Below are 23100 nucleotides of genomic sequence, written 5' to 3'. Positions count from 1 at the left end.
AAGAATTAAACTGAGATAACGAGTCAAGTAATCAAACGAAAAAGAAAATATAATGAAATAGATCCGGAAAAAGTAAATAAAAAATTTTCTTCGTGCTTCCCCAGCAACGGCGCTAGCCGGAAGTGTGTCGTTAAACACCCTAGAAATCCAGTTTAAATATTTATAATTTTTACCAATTCTCAAACAAATACAAACGCAGTAAATGGGTGAGAATGGTTCGTATCCAAAGGGAGGTGAGGGAAAAATTAATATTTTCTTAGATCCAGACAAGAGAACACAAAGGGGAGTTGCAAAAAAATAAAAAATTAATTAATTAAAAAATGGAATTCAGTAAAACCAAATTGGAATAATATTGATAATAACAAGTGCATAGAAATAAATAAATAACAGAAACATATAAATAAAAGAAACAAAATAAAAATGACTGAGAATCCGATCAGAGGTAGTAGTTTCCGGATCTCTCCTTCCACCCTCGAACTTCTCGAGCTAGGCCTTCCGTCTTACCTGGCCGAATCTCAGATCTGCAAAAGATAATTAAAACACAAATTAAATCTAATAAAAGTAAATTTTCATTAAGGAAAAATAAACTAAAATTAAAGAACATAAAGTAATTCTAAAACTGAATAAAATATGGTTGGGATTCAAATACAGAGGTGGCAGTAGTGGTGTTGGCGAACTGCAAGTAGGAATTCCTCCTCTTGTCTGGGTGTCCTCCTCCTCCTCTACCCTTGAACTTCTCAAGATCAGCCTTCCTTCTTACCTGGGTGAATTGACCAACCCCTTCTACAGGGTCCTTGGGACCCTTTTTATAGAGAATGTTGGACACAACTGGAAATAGGGTGGAAGATGGTGGGCGGCAGCTAGGATTTAGCAAAGTTAGGGACATCCTAGAGTTTCTAATGGATGGCTAAGATGGTTTTGAGGTGATCCTATGGCTGAAAATAAAAGGGGAGGGCGCCCAATATGTAGGGCTGAGATTTAGGCGCCCAGATATGGAGGGTGTAGATTAGAACATCTAGGGTTGAAGGGTTAAGATTAAAAGAATAGGTGGTGCCCTAGATTGAATGGTTTGAATATAAGATGGAGGTTTGGTTGAGATTTAATGGTGAGGAGCTAAGTGGTGAGGATTAGCCGAATAGGTGGTGCCCTAGGGTTTAAAAGCTATAAAGGAGAGCCCTAAAATGAGTGGTTGAGATTAAAAGAGGTGGAGGGTGGAGATTAAACAACTAGGGGCGACTAGGGTTTTCTAAGAGTGAAAAGGATGGGTTAAAAGGCGCCCTAGGGTTTGCTAAAACGTGGGAAGCATGCTAATACAGTAGGAGGGGCGCCAAACTGGGTTTAGCAGCTAGGAGGCACCCTCCTGCTTTCAGTTTTTCACAAAAACACCCCCTCTCTCAACTGGACTCCACACCACCTTCCCAAAATCTGCATTTCAGCCATTAAAACTTCATAGTTTTGCACAAAATTTGCACAGGGACCCTTAGAGGTCACAACATTGAAATTAATTGGGAAAATGACACAATTTGACTATCCTAAGGTAAAAAATACCCCTGAATTGATGCCCTTAAGGCCTCAAAATGCATCAAAATGTGAGTAGAGATATCGAGTCTGCAATCTACGATTAATTGTTCTTTGCAGGCTTACAGGATATCCAAGAAAAATCACACTGCAGCCCTCTGTTTTAGTTTCTTGATAATCTGATTATCTTGAATTAATTTACTTTCAAATCATTATTCTTGAATTAAATGTTGATCTGGACACCAAAAGTTTGGCCGATTTACACCAGATTTGGTCCAAACTGGTTGGACCAAATTATTGGTTCGATGGGGTTGGCTTTTCTAACCCTAATTCGATTTGGGCCAAAGGGTTGATGGCCCACTTCAAGTTTTAATTCGACCCACCTCTGTAAAAGCTAAATTTAATATGATAAAACTGAATCAGCCCCAATTTAGCTACATGGGCTGAACTGCTTTTTGCAGTACAACCCATGTACCTAGATAATGTTATATGATAACATTATGGGCTCTGTTGCTGATACTGATTTAATCTAATTAATTAAGGATTTTATAGATGTTTTAGTTGATTGGATCAATTTATCTCATGCATATGATGTATGGATGTGTGATTTGCTACGTACATGGACCATAAGTACTTGGCCCATGATTATTTCGATAGCAGCTCTTTCGCACACCATAGCTGAATACACATCATTGCCATGGTGTTCATAAGATCATTGGATGATCTCCCCATTTGGTGGGCTCCACATCAGCTTCCTCCCCAAGAGGAACCGTGCAGAACCCTAGCCGTTTAGGGCCCATTTAAATCTGGCTTTGAGAAAGCCAGTAGGAGCCACTTTGGTTTGACCTAAATAAAATTAGGGCGTAATATTTCGTTTCCTCCACTAAAATATGAGTGCATGTGATAAGGAGACTCATATGATGAACACTCTAAAGGCCTTCCATCATTAACATGAAGATGAGTCCTTTAGTAATGAGGAAATGCACCATAAAATTGGGCTATCCATTTGCTGTTGGATCTGTTGGATTGTTTCATAAGATGATAGGGGCATCATAGACCGATGTGGGAGGGGCCTATCCTAAAATGAAAGGCTCTCTCGCAGTACCTTGGCATTCACGAATATGATGGGTTAGCACTCACTGGACATAAAGGTTTAACCTAAAATGGCAATGAACTTTGTTTGACAGAGGTCAAAGGGAAAGCTCATGAGATGGGTGGATGCGATCCTTCATAGAAGGTGGTGGGGTTATGCAGCTGAAACAATTGGCTCCATGCACCCTATGTGGTTTCCCACATTTCCAGAGACATAGTTCACAGTTTTCGTCACTGAGATAGGAGGGAAATCTCAGAGATGAACAAATGAAAATGGAACATAGATTAAAATCCGTATCTATGTAGATAACATGAATCAAATTAGGTTGTGGACTAATATTTGCTTTGCCTTTTTTCAGAAATGGCAAATGGACAATTCACCAAATTGTTGGACGATAATAAGCTTACGGGCCCAAATTACGCTGATTGGTATCGTAACCTTATGATAGTTCTAACATCCGAGAAATTGGACAAGGTTGCTAAGAACCCTGCTCCAGATCATTCGGGTGATAGGGCTTCAGAGGTCCACAGGAGGGAATATAAAAAATGGGAAGAGAAAAACTCAATTGCTCAGTGCTATATCATCGCCTCCTTAGACAATCAGATACAACGGCAATCAGAGTAAGAGGAAGGCAAAGAAGAAACCTTAGAATATAACTTGCAAGCCTAAAAAGCAGAGGAAGGACAAGGCATCAGATGCTTGTCACTTCTGCAAACAGACCGGTCACTGGAAGAGGAACTGTCCTCACTTCTTGGAGACCAAGGAACAAGGTAATTTCGAAACCTTTGTCATAGAAACCAATATGTTGGTGACTTCTGCTTCCTGGTGCATTGACTCTAGGGCTTCTACTCATGCATGTAACACATTGCAGGGGTTCAGGACAAGCAGAAGACTAAGTGACGGTGAAGTGATTCTTTACTTAGGGACTTCTGCAAGTGTTGCATCTACAACCATAGGAACTGTAGAATTGTATTTCAGAGATGGAATAATTACATTAAAAGATTGTCTTTATGTACGCAATTTGAGAAGAAATTTAATTTTTGTTTCAAAATTGTGTGCGGTTGGTTATTCTGTTCTCTTTAGTAATGTGATTACTATTAAAAGGAATAACAAATTTTTCGCATATGGAGAACTTGAGAATGGTCTCTATGTTCACCATCCTTCGCTGGAAACAAATATAACTGAGACTACGTCGGATAATAACCCCAAGAAAAGAACCCGTGATATAGTTAATCCCACGTCCCTGTGGAATTACCGACTTCGCCATTAACATAGATCGTATCACAAGGTTGGTAAATGATGGTCCTTTGGATTTTCTAACTGTAGAAGATCTCCCAACCAGTGAACCTTGCCTTCAGGGTAAGATGACGAAACAGTCATTTAACAATAAGCCTAAAAAATCAACAGGCACGCTTGACCTTATACATACTGATGTATGTGGTCCCATGAATGTTAGGACACGTAACCGGCATGTTTATTTCAAAACATTTACCGACGATCACTCTCGGTATGGTTACATGTACATAATGAGACACAAGTCTGAATCCTTTGAAAAGTTCAAAGAGTTTAGGCAAGAGGTCGAGAAACAGTTGGGGAGACACATTAAGGCCCTTTGATTAGATCGATGAGGTGAATATCTCTCTGACTAATTCAGGGACTACTTAAAGGAAAATGGGATAGTGTCACAACTAGCTCCTCCTGCTACACCATAGTTAAATGGTGTGTCAGAGAGGAGGAACATGACTTTATTGGATATGGTTTGATCACTTCTCGTACACTCAGAATTACCCACATCCTTTTGGGGTTATGCATTGCAGACTGCGACATATGTGCTGAACCGGGTTCCAACCAAATCTGTTCCGAAGACTCCCTTTGAGCTTTGGACCAGTAAGAAACCAAGTGTGAGACACTTGAAGATTTGGGGTTGTCCGACACATGTTAAAAGAACACGTGCTGACAAATTGGAATCCAAAACCAGTCGTTGCCTATTTCTAGGTTACCCAAAAGGCTCTGTAGGATTTGGGGTTGTCTGGACTCTGGTAGATCCGCCCCCTGGGGTGAAAGCAATTGGTTGCAAATGGATCTATAAAAGGAAGAAAGACCCCGATGGTAAGGTTGAGACCTACAAGGCTTGTCTTGTGGCGAAATGGTACACTCAAAAAGAAGGAATTGATTATGAGGAAATCTTTTGGCCTATGGCCATGCTTAAATCCATTAGGATCTTGCTAGGTGTAGCAGCATACCATGACTATGAGATTTGGTAAATGGATGTCAAATCTGCGTTCCTGAATGGAGATCTTACTGAAAATATCTATATGCAGCAACTACAAGGTTTCATAGCTGCATGTCAGGAACACATGGTATATAAAATCAATCGATCCATATATGGACTTAAGCAAGCTTTTAGGAGCTGGAACATCCTGTTTGACTCTACTGTCAAATAGTTTGACTTTGAGCAGAATCTGGATGAGCCCTGTGTTTATAGGAAGACCAGTGGGGATAAGGTTAAATTCTTGGTTTTGTATGTAGACGACATTCTATTCATTGGGAATGATGTAGGAATGTTGAATACGGTGAAAGTATGGCTTTCACAATAATTATCTATGAAAGATCTTGGAGAAGCCTCTTATATCTTGGGACTTTGACTCTATAGAGGTAGATCAAAGAGGATAATAGGATTATCCCAATCTACTTATATTGACAAAATAGTCAAGAGATATAGTATGGAGAACTCCAAGAAAGGAAATGTTCCTTTCAGGCTAGAAGGAAGTTCCCTATGCCTCTGCCGTAGGGAGCATCATTAATGCCATGCTGTACACTCGGCCAGACATTGCTCAGGCCATGAGTGTGGTAAGTAGATACCAGTCTAACCCAGGACAAGAGCATTGGACCGCTATGAAAAATATACTGAAATACCTTCGAAGGACAAAAGAGTTTTGTCTGGTATTCGATAGTAGTTCACTACAGATCCTTGGGTATATCGATGCCGATTTCCAGTCAGACCCATATGATAGAAAGTCTACATTTGGATACATCTTTACGGTGGGATCCTGTGCAGTTAGCTGGAAAAGCAGCAAACAAGGGTCCACTACAAATTCCACAACCGAGGCCGAGTACATTGCCACAAGTGAAGCTGCCAAAGAAGCCGTATAGATGAAGAAGTTCATTCATGAATTAGGAGTAGTTCCATCCAGCACATCACCCATTCCATTGTTGTGTGACAACACTGGTGCCATTGCTCAGGCTAAGGAGCCACGAGCCCACTCAAAGTCAAAGCACACATCGAGAGGAAGTACCATGTACTACGGGAGATAGTTGGAAGAGGGGACGTCCTGATTCAGAAGGTAGCATCAGTCGAAAATGTAGCAGACCCATTAACTAAACCACTAACACAGAAAGTTTCTGAGAAACACGTGGAAAGTATGGGACTCCAGCTTATACCCGATTGGACCTAAGTGCAAGTTGGAGTTGTTAGACAGTGTATGCCCTTAGCTCCAATCAGCATGATGTAGATTATGACATTTATTGTAAATGAATAAAGTACATATTTGATTCATGTTATTATGGTGTGTTTCTGTCTAATACCCTTAAACTGAACACATATGAGACTCATGTAAGTTTAGAATCTTTACAGCTATTGGATAGATTTAGGGAGATTTATCCTGCCAAGGCTGACACTGATGTACCACCGAGTTGGTTGGGGTGGCTTGTCTTAGTTGCCAGGGTAAGACCCGAGGTACATGCAGTGTAGGTTTATTTGAAACCCTGAACCGGACCAGATTTCTAGTATTGCCCTAGACCTTGGTGATTAGTGGGCAAAATTGGAAAGTTACACCTGACCCCTAGACTCGATTATGATACTGCACTAGGTGTCGGATTGGGCTGTCTTTGATATGCCTATCAGTGAGATCCTTAGAGGGGGTCAAGACCTAGGTATGTTGGGACAGTCCAAGAATTCATCTGAGTGGGTGATCATAGTGATAGGATCAGCCCCTTTGTCGGACAAAGGTAATGATCGGGGATGCACTCTTTCTGATGGAAACCAAGACTGCCGACAGCCGATTTCAATCGTTGAAATTTGTTTTGCAAAATATCTTTATATACGGATATTCATATATATATATATATATATATATATATATATATATTACAGTTTCAAAATGTTTGCAAAAGGTTTTAATTCTCGGGATCCATGTGAGTAGAGAGTGCAGCACTGCACCTTGCAGCCGAGGGAGAGGCCCTCTCTTGTCGGGTAGTGTTTGATCATTATGGGTTGAGAGGTCAAGTGTAAGACCATTGAGGATTATACCTGAGGGGCTAATTTAGCATCTGCCTGCAGTCCTTGGGCCTTCATAAGATGGCTGGGCCCAAAGACCATTTAGTGTAAATGTTGGGCCCATTAAGAGCCCATAGTGATGGACTTAGGGGTTCACTGTATTCAGTAGTGTAAAGGAACGCTTAATTTGATTAGGAAGTCTAATCTTTATCTGCAGATATGATAAGGGATTATCCTTATCAGTTAAAGAGTCCAGATCCAAATAAAAGATTTGGATCAGGAAACTCCTAATGAGATTAGGTAATTGTCTCTTTAAGGCTATAAATAAGAGAGCAGGGCGAATCTTGAATTCACACTCACTGAATACAGAGAGAAGACAACACAGTTAGACTGGTCTTACCTTCTTCTCTTTTTCTTCCTTCTCTTGCTGCCCTACCTTGTTCAATCTCCAGTTCTTGGATTGGATCAAGATTCGATCTTGATATTGTTTCTTGCTAGAAGAAACAATTTAGAAGCTGTGATCACTGTCTCATTCGATTCTTGCTAAAGAATCACAAGTTCTTGGTGAAGAACTACCTGCTGATCCTGCCTCATCCAAAGTTGTGTCATCTTTAGTGGAAGGAGGATTTGTTACACTCTTTGGGCGTGAAAACATTCATTGGGAGGAGCATTCTTGTGTGGGTTTTGTGTTAGGTATATTTCTCCCTTAATTTGGTTTCAGATTTGGTCCGGTTTGGTTACAAGAACGAAATGGTCCATCACTATGGACTCTTAATGGCCCCAACATTTATACTAAATGGTTCCGGGGTCCAACCACCTTATGAAAACCAAAGGACTATGGGAAGATGCAAGATTAGCCCATCAGGTATTACCCTCAATGGTCTTACACTTAACCTCTCAGCGCATAATGATCGAACACTATCCGACAAGAGAGGACCTCTCCCTCAACTGCAAGGAACAATGCTGCACTCTCTATTCACATGGATCCTGGGAATTAAAATCTTTGCAAGCATTTTGAAACCATAATATATATATATATATATATATATATATATATATATATATATGTATATCTCTATATAAATATATTTTTCAAAAACAAATTTCAACGGTTGAAATCAACTATCGGCAGTTCAGGTTTGCATTAGAGAGAGTGCACTCCCCGATCATTCACTTTGTCCGACAAAGGGGCTGATCCTGTCACTATGATCACCCACTCAGGTGAACTCTCGGACTATCCCAACATACCTAGGTTTTGACCCCCTCTAAGGATCTCACTGATTGGCATATCAAAGACAGCCTAATCTGACACATAGTGTAGTATCATAATCGAGTTTAGGGGTCAGGTGTAACATTCTAGTTTTGCCCATTGATGTATGTGCAAATTACACATAAATTCTGATGTTTATTCATGGTTTTGATGCTGATTTGTGTAAATTCTTACCTCAATTTAGCTTGATTTCAGGAAATTATCAAGGGAGACCAGCTTAGGGTCAAGATAACATAAAACTATGGAAAAGAGGCCAAGTGGAGGCAATTCAGCCCAACTGGGAGAAAGACCCAGCCGAGAAGCCTAAGGAGGGCTATTCGGCCCATGAAGCCTAGGCAACACTCCATGGGGGAACCCAAGGAGAGAGCCTAGCCGAAGCACATCAAGGGAGCCCATTCGGCCCAGCAAGAGGGAGGCCCATGTACAATTTAAGAGCAGCCCAAGGAGCCTAGAAGCAACAAACTTTCTAGAAGAGAGAAAGGGGCTGAAGCGAAAGCTATAAAAGGAGAAGAGAAAGAGGGAAATAGGGGGAGATTCAAGAAGCTTCAAGAGAAGAAGAGGTGCTGAATCCGAATTGGGAGAAGAAGCCATTGGAGGAGATCAGTCTAGGTTATCTTTTTCCTTGAATTTTGCGCAAGTAGTAAATGACCTCAGCTAGGGTTTCATGATATTTTCTCACTTGATTCTTCTTTCTTACTGTAATTGAATCATGTTTCATGTAATTTCAGATCTATAATTAGTTTTCTAGGGTTATTTGAATGGATTAGATTCAATCTTGATGTTTCTTGATTAGGATTTTAATTGTTAGAATAGATAGCCGAATTGAATTTGTATGCTGGACTGTCTGAATTGCTTGATGAAGAATTTAGATAATCTGATTTTTTTTTGGCCAAATTGTTCCTAATTCTTGGAGTTTCTAGATTGCTTGAGAAAGAGTTTAGAAATTCGGATCTGCTAATCAAGAACCGAATTGAATACAATGTTAGAGATAACTTGTACAATTCGGTTGGTCTTCATTCAATTCTGCAATGATCCCTAGAACTCTTGATCTTAATGTATGCATGAAGATTAGATTCTTGATAGAGATATAAGAATCATCACTCATGCATAGATTGAGCATGTGCTCAAGAGAGGCTGTCCATAACATTAGGGTTTCACCAAACAAAGGCTGAATCCCAATCCAATCGAATGACCTAGAGAATTAATTGCTGAACCAAATCTGTTCATATATAGCTTGTCTTCTCAACTGCATGGAAGGTGTTTGATCCAATTTCCTAGAGATAGTTTGTTAGTTAGGAGTTCAGTTTTGGTTAGGTTAATATTTCGGTTAATCAGATAATAGATGGCTGATATATTACTAGTAGTTGCTGTATAAGTCTCATGGGAACGATACTCTATTCATCACTTTATTACTTGAGCGGCTAGTGCACTTGCTGGTGTAGCAATTACACATCAAGTTTTTGGCACCATTGCTGGGGACTTATTACAACAATATTAGGAACCATTAGCCACTGTTAATCTGATTTTTAATTCTGTATATGATGGTTCCGATTTGTGTACATTAACCTCCATTGCTGATATAAGTCATTTTCTTTCTTCTTGGTAATTGTTGTTGGACAGTTTTGTATGCCCTTAGCTTCAATCAGAATGACGTACTTTATGAGTTTATTGTAAATGAATAAAAGTGCATATTTGATTCATGTTCCCTTGGTATGTTTCTATGTAATACCCTTAAACTGAACACTTAATGAGATTCGTGTTAGTTTAGAATGTTCATAGCCAGTAGGTCGGTCTGGGGAGACCTATCCTGATAAGGCTGACACTGCTGTGCCACCAAGTCGGTTGGGGTGGCCTGTCTCAGCTGCCAGGGTGAAACCCTAGGCACATACAGTGTAGGATTAATTGAATCTTTGAACTGGACCAGATTTCCAGTATTGCCCTGGACCTTGGAGATTGATGGGCAAATCTGGAAAGTTACACCCGACCCCTAGACTCGATTATGATACTGCACTAGATGTCGGATTGGGTTGTCTTAAATGTACCAATTAGTGAGATCCTTAGCAGGGGTCAAAACCTGGGTATGTTGGAACAGTCTGAGAATTCATCTGAGTGGGTGATCATAGTGACAGGATCAGCCCCTTTCTCGGACAAAGGTAATGATCGGGGATGCACTCTCACTGATGGAAACCAAGACCGTCGGCAGCCGATTTCAATCGATGAGATTTGTTTTGCAAAGTATATTTTATATGAGATATAAAATTATATATATGTATATATTATGGTTTCTAAAATGTTTGCAAAAGGATTTAATTCCCGGGATCCATATAAGTAGAGAGTGCAACACTGTTCCTTGCAGCCGAGGGAGAGGTCCTCTCTTGTCTGGCAGTGTATGATCATTAAGGGCTGAGAGGTTAAGTGTAAGACCATTGAGGATAATACCTGATGGGCTAATCTTGCATCTGCCCACAGTCCCTGGGTGTTACAAGGTGGCTTGGCCCAGGGACCACTTAGGGTAAGTGTTGGGCCCATAGAGCCCATTTGATGGGTTTCAGGGGGTGCACTGTCCATAACAGTGTATTCGTCCAGGCCTTGTAACAAAGGCTAGGCCAAACCATGTGGCTGATGTGTAGATCATTGCTTGGGTCCCACGCCATACAAGGAAGCCCAATTGGGCAGCAGTTAGGAAGGTTAAGTGAGCACATAAGCTTAATGGACCTAAAACCCATTTCGAACTGGGCTATTTAATTAGTTAAATATGGGGCGAATTCTGAGATGGATTAGTAGATAGGATAGGGTCTTAACCCTATCCACTCAAAGAGTCCAGATCTGGAAACCTCCTAATGAGATTAGGAGAAGGCTAATCTAATCTACAGATAAGATAAGGGTTTATCCTTATCAGGTAAATGGATGTCTGATCCAAATCAGATTTGGATCAGCAAGTCCTAATTGGATTAGGAGCTGATCCTTTGGGGTCACAAGAGAAGGAAGGGGCGGCAGCCTTTGGTAGAGATTATTCACATCCTCTTGAGTGCTGAAAACACAGAAGAAAGAATTAAGCAACCCTTCAGAATTCTTTTTTTGCCTCCTCCTTGTTTTTGCCGTCCAGTTTGCCAATTCGATCTCCAGTTGTGGGAGAAGTCATGATTCGATCTTGACATCAGTTCTTTGAGAAAGAATTGATAGGAAGTTGTGCTCATGTGCCATTCTTCTATTTCTTGCAAAGGACAAAATTCTTGGAGAAGAATACTGCTGATTCTGCTCCATCCTGTACTACGCCATCTTTAGTGGGAGCAGTCTTTGGATCCTTCCTTGGGCGTGAACAACTTTGTTGGGAGATATTGTTTCTCCGTATCAGGTATAATCTTCTCCTACTACTTTTGGTTCAGATCTGGTTCAGTTTATGGTTCAAGATTGATCCTTGAAAATATGATTTTCTAAATTGGGAATGTGATTCCCAATTGAAAGGGAGAGAAAAATTTTTGAAATTCGCCCCTTTATTCCGCAAGATTTGGGCGTCCTTACAATGGATCTCGCATACCTTCAGTGGTATCAGAGCCATGGTTCAAATCTTGAACCAATTTGTTTCAGATCTGAACCTGCGCAAATGGGCAGAAGGCGTTCTACCCAATTTGCGTAGATATGGGTTTTGGGAAATTTGTTCCCAAAATTATGGGCAAATAATCTGAAATTAATTTTTATGTAAATTTGATTATTATTTAGAATTGTTCTTTATAATTTTCTTGATTTATGGGCTATTTGTACAAGAGAAGATAGAATTCTTGATTTGCACAGGGAACCTGCGATTTTGCAGATTATGAATTATTTTATTAATTTTGGTCTATAAAATATATTTTTTTTATTTTTAGACTGAATGTATAGGTATTCAATCTGATGTAATTATTAATAGAAATTAGGATTTCTATTTATTTTATTTTTGGATCAAAGATGGCGGCGCAGAAATGGAGATTTCGCAGAGAAGGAGATTTCGTAGATGGGAGAATTACAATCTGCGATTTGCAGTTTATGAAACTACAAACTATGATCTAACCTCTGTTTTGCAGGATGGATTGTGCGAACAACCCTATTTGACTGATTCTTGATTTTCTTTTATCAGTATTTAATTTCAGATTATTTTCTTGAATTAAAGATTTAATTAAAGATCAAACCCTAGACCCATTCGAACCAAGATTGGTTCAAATTGTTTGGACCAAATCTAGGGTTCAATCTAGGCTGAAAGTCAGCCCTATTTTTCCAACTAATGGGCCTGAGGATTGATATTTAATTAAATGGTTAATTCGGCCCAACCTGTAAAGGCCCAGTTTTAAATGGTTAAAACTGCTAAAAGTCCACTCTGGATAAAGCTATATGGGCCGAAACCATCAACCCTAATTCGGCCCATATACCTAGATAATATTAATGGTTAATGTTATGGATTTAAAATGGGCTTCGAATGGGCTTTACATATAATAAATTGATTGGATCAATTTATCCTTGCATGTGATGTATGGGCCATAAATGCTTGGCCCATGATCAATCGACAGTGGCTCTTGCGCACACCATGGCTGAATGCACATCATTGCCATGGTGCCCCTTTTGGTCATTGGATGACCTCCTTCAGTGGTGGGTCCACACGTCATGGAGAGGTTACGTATGGGATCCTAGCCGATTTGGGCCCACCGAAATCTGACTTTATGAAAGTCAGTGGGAGCTACTTGGGTTTGACCTAGATCAAACTAGGGCGTAATTAGCTGTTCCCTGCAGCTAATATGAGTGCATATGATAGGGAGATTCATATGATGAACTCTCTAAAGGCCTTCCATCATTAGCATGAGGATGGGTCCTTCAGTAATGAGGAAATGCACCAGAAAATGGGCTATCCATTTGCTGTTGGGCTTGTCTGAATGTTTCATAAGATGATAGGGGCGTCATAGACCGATGTGGGAGGGGCTTCACCAGAAAATGGGAAATCTCTCACGGTACCTTGGCGTTCACGAACATGATGGATAAGTACTCACTGGACAGAAAGGTTTACCTGAAAACGACTCTGAACCTTGTCTGACAGAGGCCAAGGGGAAAGCTCATGTGATGAGTGGATATGATCCTTCATAGAAAGGTGGTGGCGTTATGCAGCTGAAACAATTGGCTCCATGCTTGTCTGACAGAGGCCAAGGGGAAAGCTCATGTGATGAGTGGATATGATCCTTCATAGAAAGGTGGTGGCGTTATGCAGCTGAAATAATTGGCTCCATGCACCCTATGTGATTTCCCACATTTCCAGAGACAACCCATGGTCTCTATCATTGAGAAAGGAAGGAAATCTCAGAGATGAATATATGGAAATGGCAAACGGAGAATTTGCTCTTTTAGGAAGGAAATCAAATTAGGTTATGGACTGATGTTTGCTCTTTTATCAAAAAATGGCAAACGGAGAATTTGCAAAGTTGCTTGACGACAACAAGCTGAAGGGCCCAAACTATGCCGACTGGTACAGGAACCTTATGTTGGTCTTAACCTCTGAAAAGTTGGATAAGGTAGCCAAGAATCCTGCCCCGGATCGTCTGGGAGATAGGGCTTCTGAGGCCCGGAGAAGAGAATACCAAGAATGGGAGGAGAAAAACTCCCTTGCTCGCTGCTATATCATTGCCTCTTTGGACAATCCAATTCAGAGGCAGTTCGATCAGATCAAACTTGCTAAGGATGCATTGGATAGTCTCAAGACAATGTACAAAGAGCATAATCGTTCTACTCGACAGAAGGTCTTGAAACTGTTGATGACCGCGCAGATGTCCAAGGGCCAACAAGTTCATGACCATTGTCTCCGGATGATGGGTTATATCAACGAACTAGAGGCTCTTGGATCCAGGCTGGATCTGGTAACACAGATCGATGCTATTCTCAACTCCCTGCCTCCATCCTTTAATCCATTCATCATGAACAAGCTGAACGTTAGCTTGCAAGAACTTAGCAATATGTTGTAGAGGGCCGAAGAATTGATTAAATAGGATGAGCCCATTGCCATGCTTGTTGAAACTGGCAAATCGGGCAAGAAAAGGAAGGCAAAGAGAAAGCCCTAGAAGAAGGCTACCAAACCCAAGAAACAGAGGAAGGACAAGGCATCAGATGCCTATCATATTTGCAAGAAGACCGGCCACTGGAAAAGGAACTGTCCTGCCTACCTGGAATCTAAGAAAGGTAATATCGAAACTTGTGTTATAGAAACCAACTTATTGGTAGCTTCTGCGTCCTGGTGTATTGACTCCGGGGCTTCGACTCATGCGTGTAACTCACTGTAGGGGTTCAAGGTAAGCAGAAGGCTGAGTGAAGGAGAAGTCACACTCTACTTGGGGACTACTGCAACTGTTGCAGCCGCGGCCATAGGAATCGTGGAGTTACTTTTAGAGAAGGAACAATTGTACTGAAAGATTGTCTTTATGTACAAAATTTAAGGAGAAATTTGATTTTTGTCTCAAAACTGTGTGCAGATGGTTATTCTGTCTTCTTTAATAATACGATTACTATTAAAAGAAATAACAGATTCATCTTATACGGGGAACTAGAGAACGGCCTCTATGTTCTACATCATTCTCTAGAAACTAACATAACCGGAACTACGTCGGCTGAAATCCCCAAGAAAAGAGCCTGTGATACAGTCAATCCCACATGTTTGTGGCATTACCGACTTGGCCACATCGGTGTTGACCGAATCACAAGGTTGGTAAATGATGGTCCTTTGGATTTTCTGACTATAGAAGATCTTACCACCTGCGAGCCTTGCCTACAAGGCAAGATGACGAAACGGCCATTTGACGGTAAGCTTGAAAGGTATACAGGCACACTTGACCTTATACATACTGATGTATGTGGTCCCCTGAGTGTTAGGACAGGGAATCAACACGTGTACTTCATCACCTTCACTGATGATTTTTCACAATATGGTTACGTGTACCTATTGAGACACAAGTCTGAGATGGATTAGCAGATAGGATAGCGTCTTAACCCTATTCACTCAGAGAGTCCAGATCTGAATGTTATTCAGATCTAGAAACCTCCTAATGAGATTAGGAGAAGGCTAATCTAATCTGCAGATAAGGTAAGGGTTTATCCTTATCACCTAAAGGGATGTCTGATCCAAATCAGATTTGGATCAGCAAGTCCTAATTGGATTAGGAGCTGATCCTTTGGGGTCAACAAGAGAAGGAAGGGGCGGCAGCCTTTGGTAGAGATTATTCACATCCTCTTGAGTGCTGAAAACACAGAAGAAAGAATTAAGCAACCCTACAGAATCTTTCTTGCCGCCTCCTTGTTCTTGCCGCCCAGTTTGCCAGTTCGATCTCCAGTTGAGGGAGAAGTCAAGATTCGATATTGGCATCAGTTTTTTTATAAAGAATTAATAGGAAGCTGTGCTCACGTGCCATCCTGCTGTTTCTTGCGAAGGACAAAATTCTTGGAGAAGAATACTGCTGATTCTGCTCCATCCTACACTGCGCCATATTCAGTGGGAGCAGTCTTTGGATCCTTCCTTGGGTGTGAACACCTTCGTTGGGAGATATTGTTTCTCCATATCAGGTATAATCTTCTCCTACTACTTTTGGTTCAGATCTAGTTCAGTTTATGGTTCAAGATTGATCCTTGAAAATATGATTTTCTAAATAGGGAATGCGATTCCCAGTTGAAAGGGAGAGAAAAGTTTTTGAAATTCGCCCCTTTATTCTGCAAGATTTGGGCGTCCATACGATGGATCTGTTAGACAGTTGTATGCCCTTAGCTTCAATCAGAAATATGTACATTATGAATTTATTTTAAATGAATAAATTACACATTTGATTCATGTTCCTATGGTGTGTTTCTGTGTAATATCCTTAAATTGGACACTTAATGAGACTTGTGTTAGTTTAGAATGTTCGTAGCCATTGGGTAAGTTTGGGGAGATTTATCCTGCCAAGGCTGACACTGGTGTGCTGCCAACTGTTGGGGTGGCTTGTCTCAGCTACCAGGGTGAGACCCGAAGCACATGCAGTGTAGGATTAATAGAACCTTTGAACCCGACCAGATTTTCAGTATTGCCCTGGACCTTGGAGATAGATGGGCAAAACTGGAAAGTTACACCTGACCCCTAGACTCGATTATGATACTATACTAGGTGTCGGATTGGGTTGTCTTTGATGTACCAATCAGTGAGATCCTTAGTGGGGGTCAAAACCTAGGTATGTTGGGACAGTCCGAGAATTCATCTGAGTGGGTGAACTTAGTGACAGGATCAGCCCCTTTGTCGGACAAAGGTAATGATCGGGGATGCACTCTCTCTGATTGAAACCAATACTGCCAACAACCGATTTCAATTGTTGAGATTTTTTTTTGAAAAATATATTTATATAAAGATATATATATATATATATATATACATATGTATATATATATATATATGTTATGGTTTCAAAATGATTTGCAAAAGGTTTTAATTCCCGGGATCCATGTAAGAAGAGAGTGCAACACTGTTCCTTGCAGTGGAGGGAGAGGTCCTCCCTTGTCGGGTAGTGTTTGATCATTATGGGCTGAGAGGTGAAGTGTAAGACCATTGAGGATAATACCTGATGGACTAATCTTGTATCTACCCACAGTCCCTGGGTGTTACAAGGTGGCTTGGCCCAGGGACCACTTAGGGTAAGTGTTGGGCCCATAGAGCCCATAAGTTGGGTTTCAGGGGGTGCACTGTCCATAAATAGTGTATTCGGCCAGGCCTTGTAACAAAGGCTGGGCTGAACCCATGTGCCTAATGTGTAGATCAATGTTAGGGTCCCATGCCATACAAGGAAGCCCAACTGGGCAACAGTTTGAAAGGCTAAGTGAGTACATAACCTTAAATGGGCCTTAAGCCCATTTCGAACTGGGCTGATTTGATCAGTCAATTAAAGAGGGCGAATTCTGAGATGGATCAGCTGATAGGATTGGGCCTAGACCCTATCCACTTAGAGAGTCCAAGATCTAAATAAGATTTAGATCTGGAAGCCTCCTAATTAGATTAGGAGATGGCTGATCTGATCTGCATATAAGATAAGGGTTCTCCCTTATCACTTAAAGGGACTTCTAATCCAAATATAATTTGGATCAGCAGCTCCTAATAGGATTAGGAGCTGATCCCTTTAAATCTATAAAAGGAGGAGGGGGCGGTAGCCTTTAGACATGCAACCTAAGACTCTTGTCTTTAGAGCTGAATTTACAGAAGAGAGATTTCTGCAACCTCTGCAAAATCTCTCTTGCCGCCGCCATTACCTACAGTTCGATCTCCAGTTCTTGGGAGAAATCAAGATCTGATCTTGATACCAATCTTTTGGGAATAGATAGATTGGAGTTGTACTCACAAGCCATCCAATTGATTTTTGCGAAGGGTCAAGTTCTTTTGAAGAACATTGCTGATTCTGCTCCATCCTGCACTGCGCAATCTTCAGTGGGAGCAGATTTTGGATCCTTCCTTGGGCGTGAACACCTCCATTGGGAGATACTAATTCTCCGTATCAGGTACATCCTCCCTCCTACTCCTTTTGGTTCAGATCTGGTTTGGTTCATGGTTCAAGATTGATCCTTGAAAAATTTGTTTTTCTAAAATAGGGAATTCAATTCCCTACAAAGATGGGAGAAAATTTTTGAAATTCGCCCAGTCCATTCCGCTAGACTTGGGCGTCCATGTGATGGATATCCCATCCCTTCAAGATCTCTCATCCCTTCAATTGTAGTTGTCTTTGGTTGCTGATCTTGTTTTGGTAGTGTGTAGTTTTCTTGCTTGATAGATTACTTTTCTTATTGGTGTACATTAGTTTCTTTATTTCTTTGACTTGTAAAGTTTATGACAAGTAGATCTGAAATGGAGGGAATCCCCTACGATCCCGAGATTGAAAGAACCCTATGCATACGCCTTAGAGCTGCTAGACAAGTGAGAGCTGAAACTGAAGAGATGGCCGAACCAAGAACCATGATGGACTATGCCAAACCAACCCTTACCGGGGCTGCTTTAAGCATTGTAAGACCAGCCATATCTGCCAATAATTTTGAGATCAAACCAGCCATAATTCAGATGATACAAAACACGGTTCAGTTTTGTGGCATGGCTAATGAAGACCCGAATTCTCACATAGCCAACTTCTTGGAAATTTGTGATACTTTCAAGCACAACGGGGTGAGTGATGATGTGGTTAGGCTCAGGTTGTTCCCATTTTCATTGAAAGACAAAGCTAAGACTTGGCTGAATTCTTTGCCGGCTGGATCTATAGCAACATGGGATGAAATGGCTAGCTGATTCCTCTCCAAGTATTTTCCTCCATCCAAGACAGCAAAGATGAGGAATGACATCACCACTTTCTTTCAGTAAGATGGAGAGTCATTTTATGTGTCTTGGGAGCGTTACAAGGAGCTGTTAAGAAAGGTCCCTCATCATGGACTTCCCATATGGCTGCAAGTGCAAACCTTCTACAATGGGCTGATCGAAGCCAACAAGACCATTATGGATGCGGCAGCCGGGGGTTCCATTAACAACAAGACCCCTGAAGTTGCCCATGCACTCATAGAGGAAATGGCTTCAAACAACTACCAATGGAACTCTGAGAGAGCACAAGTTAGGTGGCAGCAAGGTCTTCACAATGTGGACACATATACAACTCTATCTGCGCAAATAGGTGCACTCAACAAAAAGATAGATGAGATGCAGATGGCAGCCATGCATGTTCAGTCCGTGACTTGTGAATGGTGTGGGGGAGGTCATATTGGCACTGAATGTCAAGTTGGCAATCAATTTATGCAGTCCCCAGAACAGATAGACTTTGTTGGCAACTTTCCAAGGCAGCAAGGAAATCAGTACCCTCGTGCCTTTAACTCCATATGGAGGAACAACCTGAATCAGTCATGGCCAAATCAGAACATGGTGAAGCCCTTTCCCCAAAACTTCAATCAGCCAGAAAAGAAAACTAACCTAGAGGAGCTGATGACCAAGTTCATAGCTAGTGCTGAAACAAGATTGCAGAACTAAGAGGCATCAATATAGAACTTGGAGAATCAAGTTGGGCAGTTGGCACAAATGATTTCAGCAAGAATACCGGGCACTTTACCTAGCAATACTTAAGTAAATCCAAGAGAGCAAGTGCAGGCTATCACTTTGAGAAGTGGTAATGAGGTGCTAGAAGTAGAGAAGAAAGCAAGGGCTGAAAACAAGGTAGATGCAACCCTTGAAACCGAAAAGAAGGAAGAAGAGCAATCTGAACCAAAGAAGAAGAGAAACCAACAGCCGTAAGTACCATTTCCAAATAGGCTGAAGCAACACAAATTGGAAAGGGAATTCGGTAAGTTTCTTGAAGTGTTTAAGAGTTTACATATTAACATCCCTTTTGCCGATGCTTTAGCCCAGATGCCACACTATGCAAAATTCTTGAAAGAGATATTGGCAAATAAAAGGAAATTGGGAGATGTAGCTACTGTTGCACTCAATGAAGAATGCTCCACAATCCTCCTCAACAAGCTGCCCCAGAAACTAAAAGATCCAGGGAGTTTCACTATCCCTTGTACTATAGGCAGTTTGAAAATTGATAAGGCATTATGTGATCTAGGAGCTAGCATAAACTTGATGCCATATTTGGTTTTTAAGAAACTAGGATTAGGTGAACCCCAACCTACTAGAGTTGCATTGCAATTAGCTGATAGATCCATAAAGCATCCTAGGGGAATCATAGAAGATGTGCTTCTTAAAGTAGAAAAATTCATCTTTCCAGTTGATTTCATTGTATTAGACATGCAAGAGGATGTTGATGTTCCTCTTGTCCTAGGGAGACCTTTCCTAGCTACGGGGAAGGCAATGATTGATGTCCCACAAGGGCAACTCAGCCTTAGGATCCAAGATGAGGAAATAATTTTACAAATGCTTGATGCTATGAAACATGCACCCTCTAGTGATGATTCTTGTTACATGATTGATGTTATTGATTATGCGGTTGATGATTGCTTTTAGGTTAGCAAGTTGGCCAACCCCCTTGACCTTTGCATACAAGAGGGAGGAGCTGCAAGGGAAGAAAATGAGGAGATTCAAAGCATGCCAGCATACCTGAATGCCAATCCACAAATTCAAGGCAAGGAATTTCTGAAGTTGGAGAGCTTGGACAGACTACCAATCAGCACCATCCAAGAGGAGTTTCCGAATGAACAGCTCTACTCCATTAAGGTAGATTCTACACCTTGGTATGCTGATTTTGCAAATTATCTTGCTGGACATGTTATCCATTTGAACATTTCATATCAGCAGAAGAAGAAATTCTTCTCTGATGCGAAACACTATTTGTGGGAGGATCCCTTTTTGTACAAGATATGTGCAGATTAGATCATAAGGAGGTGTGTCCCCGAGGAGGAGATGGAATCGGTGCTCCGGTACTGCCATGATAGAGAAGCGGGAGGCCACTTCGGAGCTAACTGCACTGCAGCCAAGGTTTTGCAATCAGGTTTCTATTGGCCTACCTTGTTCAAGGATGCTCATAGGTATGTGTCGGCATGTGACCAATGTCAGAGAGCAGGTAACATTTCCTGACAGAATGAAATGCCCCTCACTAATATCTTGATTTGTGAAATTTTTTATGTATGGGGTATAGACTTCATGGGATCCTTCCCGAATTCTTTTGGTAATAAGTACATCTAGTAGATGTTGATTATGTGTCTAATTGGGTGGAAGCCATGACTTTACCCACAAATGACTCTAGGAGGGTAGTACATGTTAGACAGTTTTGTATGCCCTTAGCTTCAATCCAATTTGATGTACTTTTGACATTTAGTGTAAATAAATAAAGTGCATGTTTGATTCATGTTGTTCGGTATAATTATGTGTAAGACCCTAAAACTAGACACTTATAGAGACTCGTGTTAGTTTTAAATGTTCACAGCCATTGGATAAGTCTAGGGAGATTTATCCTAGTAAGGCTGATACTGGTGTGCCACCAAGTGTTGGGATGACCTGTCTCGGCCACCAGGGTAAGACCCAAGGCACATGCAGTACAGGATTACTTGAATCCTTGAACTGGACCAGATTTCCAGTATTGCCCTAGACCTTGGAGACAGATGGGAAAAAATGGAAAGTTACACCTGACCCCTAGACTCGATTATGATACTTCACTAGGTGGCGGATCAGGCTGTCTTTGATATGCCAATCAGTGAGATCCTTAGCGGGGATCAAAACTTGGGTATGTTGGGGCAGTCTGAGAATTCATCTGAGTGGGTGATCATAGTGACAGGATCAGCCCCTTTGTCGGACAAGGGTAATGATCGGGAATGCACTCTCTCTGATGGAAACCAAACTGCCAGCAGTTGATTTCAATCGTTGGAATTTTGTTTTGCAAAATTAATATATATATATGTATATGTACGGTTTCAAAGTTTTGGCAAATGGTTTTAATTCCCGGGATCCATGTGAGTGGAGAGTGCGGCACTGTTCCTTGCAGCCGAGGGAGAGGTCCTCTCTTGTCGGGCAGTGCTTGACCATTAAGGGCTGAGAGGTTAAGTGTAAGACCATTTAGGATAATACCTGATGGGCTAATCTTGCACCTACCCATAGTCCCTGGGCTTTTATAAGATGGCTTGGCCCAGGGACAACTTAATGTAAGTGTTGGGCCCATAGGGTCCATGTGATGGGCTCAGGGGTTTACTGAGCTTTTCAGTGAATTCGGCTGGGCCGAACCCATGTGGCTGGTGTGTAGATCAATAGCTGGTGTATAGATCAATGGATTTTCTAATCGTAGAAAATCTTCCCACTTGTGAGCCTTGCCTCCAAGGTAAGATGACTAAGCGGCCATTTGACCGTAAGCCTGAAAGATCTGCAGGCACACTTGACCTAATACATACTGATGTATGTGGTCCCCTGAGCGTTAGGACACGAAATCAACACGTGTATTTCATCACCTTTACAGATGATTTTTCATGATATGGTTACGTGTACCTGATGAGGCACAAGTCTAAATCCTTTGAAAAGTTCAAAGAGTTCAGACAAGAAGTCGAGAAACAGTTAGGGAGAGAAATTAAGGCCCTTCGATCAGATCGAGGTGGCGAGTATCTCTCTGACGAATTCAAGGACTACTTAAAAGTCAACGGGATAGTGTCACAATTAGCTCCTCCTGCTACACCTCAACTCAACGGTGTTTCAGAGAGGAGGAATAGAACCTTGTTGGACATGGTCCGGTCACTTCTCGTACGCTCAGAATTACCCACATTTTTTTGGGGATACGCATTGGAAACTGCTATGTACGTGCTGAATCGGGTTCCAACCAAATTAGTTCCAAAAAATCCATATGAACTATGGACCGGAAGGAAGCCAAGTGTAAGACACTTGAAGATTTGGGGTTGTCCTGCACACGTTAAAAGAACAAGTGTGGACAAGTTGGAGTCTAAAACCAGTCGTTTCCTATTTGTAGGCTACCCAAAAGATTCGGTAGGTTATCTATTCTATGACCCAAGTGAGCCAAAAGTGTTCTGCAGTCGAAATGCCCAATTCTTAGAAACCGAATACATCCTGGAAACCCATTGTCAGGAAATTGTTCTTGATGAGGAGAGCTCAGGAGCAGTGGGAGATGTCCCATAGGTTCCAGGTAGTGACCAACCTAGAAGATCCACTCGGGTATCCAGGCCACCACTCCGACATGGTTATGACCAGGATAGTTACTTGGTGGAAGCCTTGACTAGTGAAGAGGATCCCATAACTTACGCGGAAGCTATGTTAGACATAGATTCCCAGAAGTGGGTGGAGGCCATGAAAGCTGAGATGGACTCAATGGAGACCAATGCAGTCTGGACTCTAGTAGATCCGCCCTCCGGGGTAAAAGCAATTGGTTGCAAATGGATCTAAAAGAGGAAGAAGGGCCCCGATGGCAGGATTGAGACCTACAAAGCTCATTTAGTGGTGAAAGGGTACACTCAGAAAAGAAGGTA

At 41.4% G+C, this 23100-nt stretch overlaps 2 protein-coding genes and 1 non-coding gene across 3 annotated transcripts; 2 read left to right on the top strand and 1 right to left on the bottom strand.

The window, feature by feature from the left end:
• Nucleotides 1-18016: 18016 nt before the first annotated feature.
• Nucleotides 18017-18448, top strand: LOC109114208 (uncharacterized). Its single transcript, XM_019196525.1, has one exon. It carries the CDS (start codon nt 18017-18019, stop codon nt 18446-18448), a length of 432 nt encoding a protein of 143 aa, XP_019052070.1.
• A 36-nt stretch (nt 18449-18484) lies between these two features.
• LOC148789922 (small nucleolar RNA R71) lies at nt 18485-18591 on the bottom strand. Its single transcript, XR_016079953.1, has one exon. It is a non-coding gene; the product is annotated as a small nucleolar RNA R71 (small nucleolar RNA).
• Nucleotides 18592-19549: 958 nt separating this feature from the next.
• Nucleotides 19550-20512, top strand: LOC104590434 (uncharacterized). Its single transcript, XM_010249104.2, has 2 exons — nt 19550-19990; nt 20147-20512. Exons 1-2 carry the CDS (start codon nt 19550-19552, stop codon nt 20510-20512), a joined length of 807 nt encoding a protein of 268 aa, XP_010247406.2.
• Nucleotides 20513-23100: the final 2588 nt, after the last annotated feature.

This window comes from Nelumbo nucifera, chromosome 8, assembly GCF_055504915.1.
Source record: "Nelumbo nucifera cultivar China Antique chromosome 8, China Antique-T2T, whole genome shotgun sequence".
NCBI lineage: Eukaryota > Viridiplantae > Streptophyta > Magnoliopsida > Proteales > Nelumbonaceae > Nelumbo > Nelumbo nucifera.
Note: the sequence above shows the minus strand (reverse complement) of the source record. Positions and strands in the feature narration are given on the sequence as shown.

Excerpts from the sequence above, each read along its gene's own strand:
- LOC104590434 (XM_010249104.2), top strand. The coding sequence starts at position 19,550 with ATGCCACACTATGCAAAATTCTTGAAAGAGATATTGGCAAATAAAAGG. Across the intron at positions 19,991-20,146 it reads CTTTCCTAGCTACGGGGAAG|GTTAGCAAGTTGGCCAACCC; the intron begins GCAATGATTGAT and ends GATTGCTTTTAG.
- LOC109114208 (XM_019196525.1), top strand. The coding sequence starts at position 18,017 with ATGGAGGGAATCCCCTACGATCCCGAGATTGAAAGAACCCTATGCATA.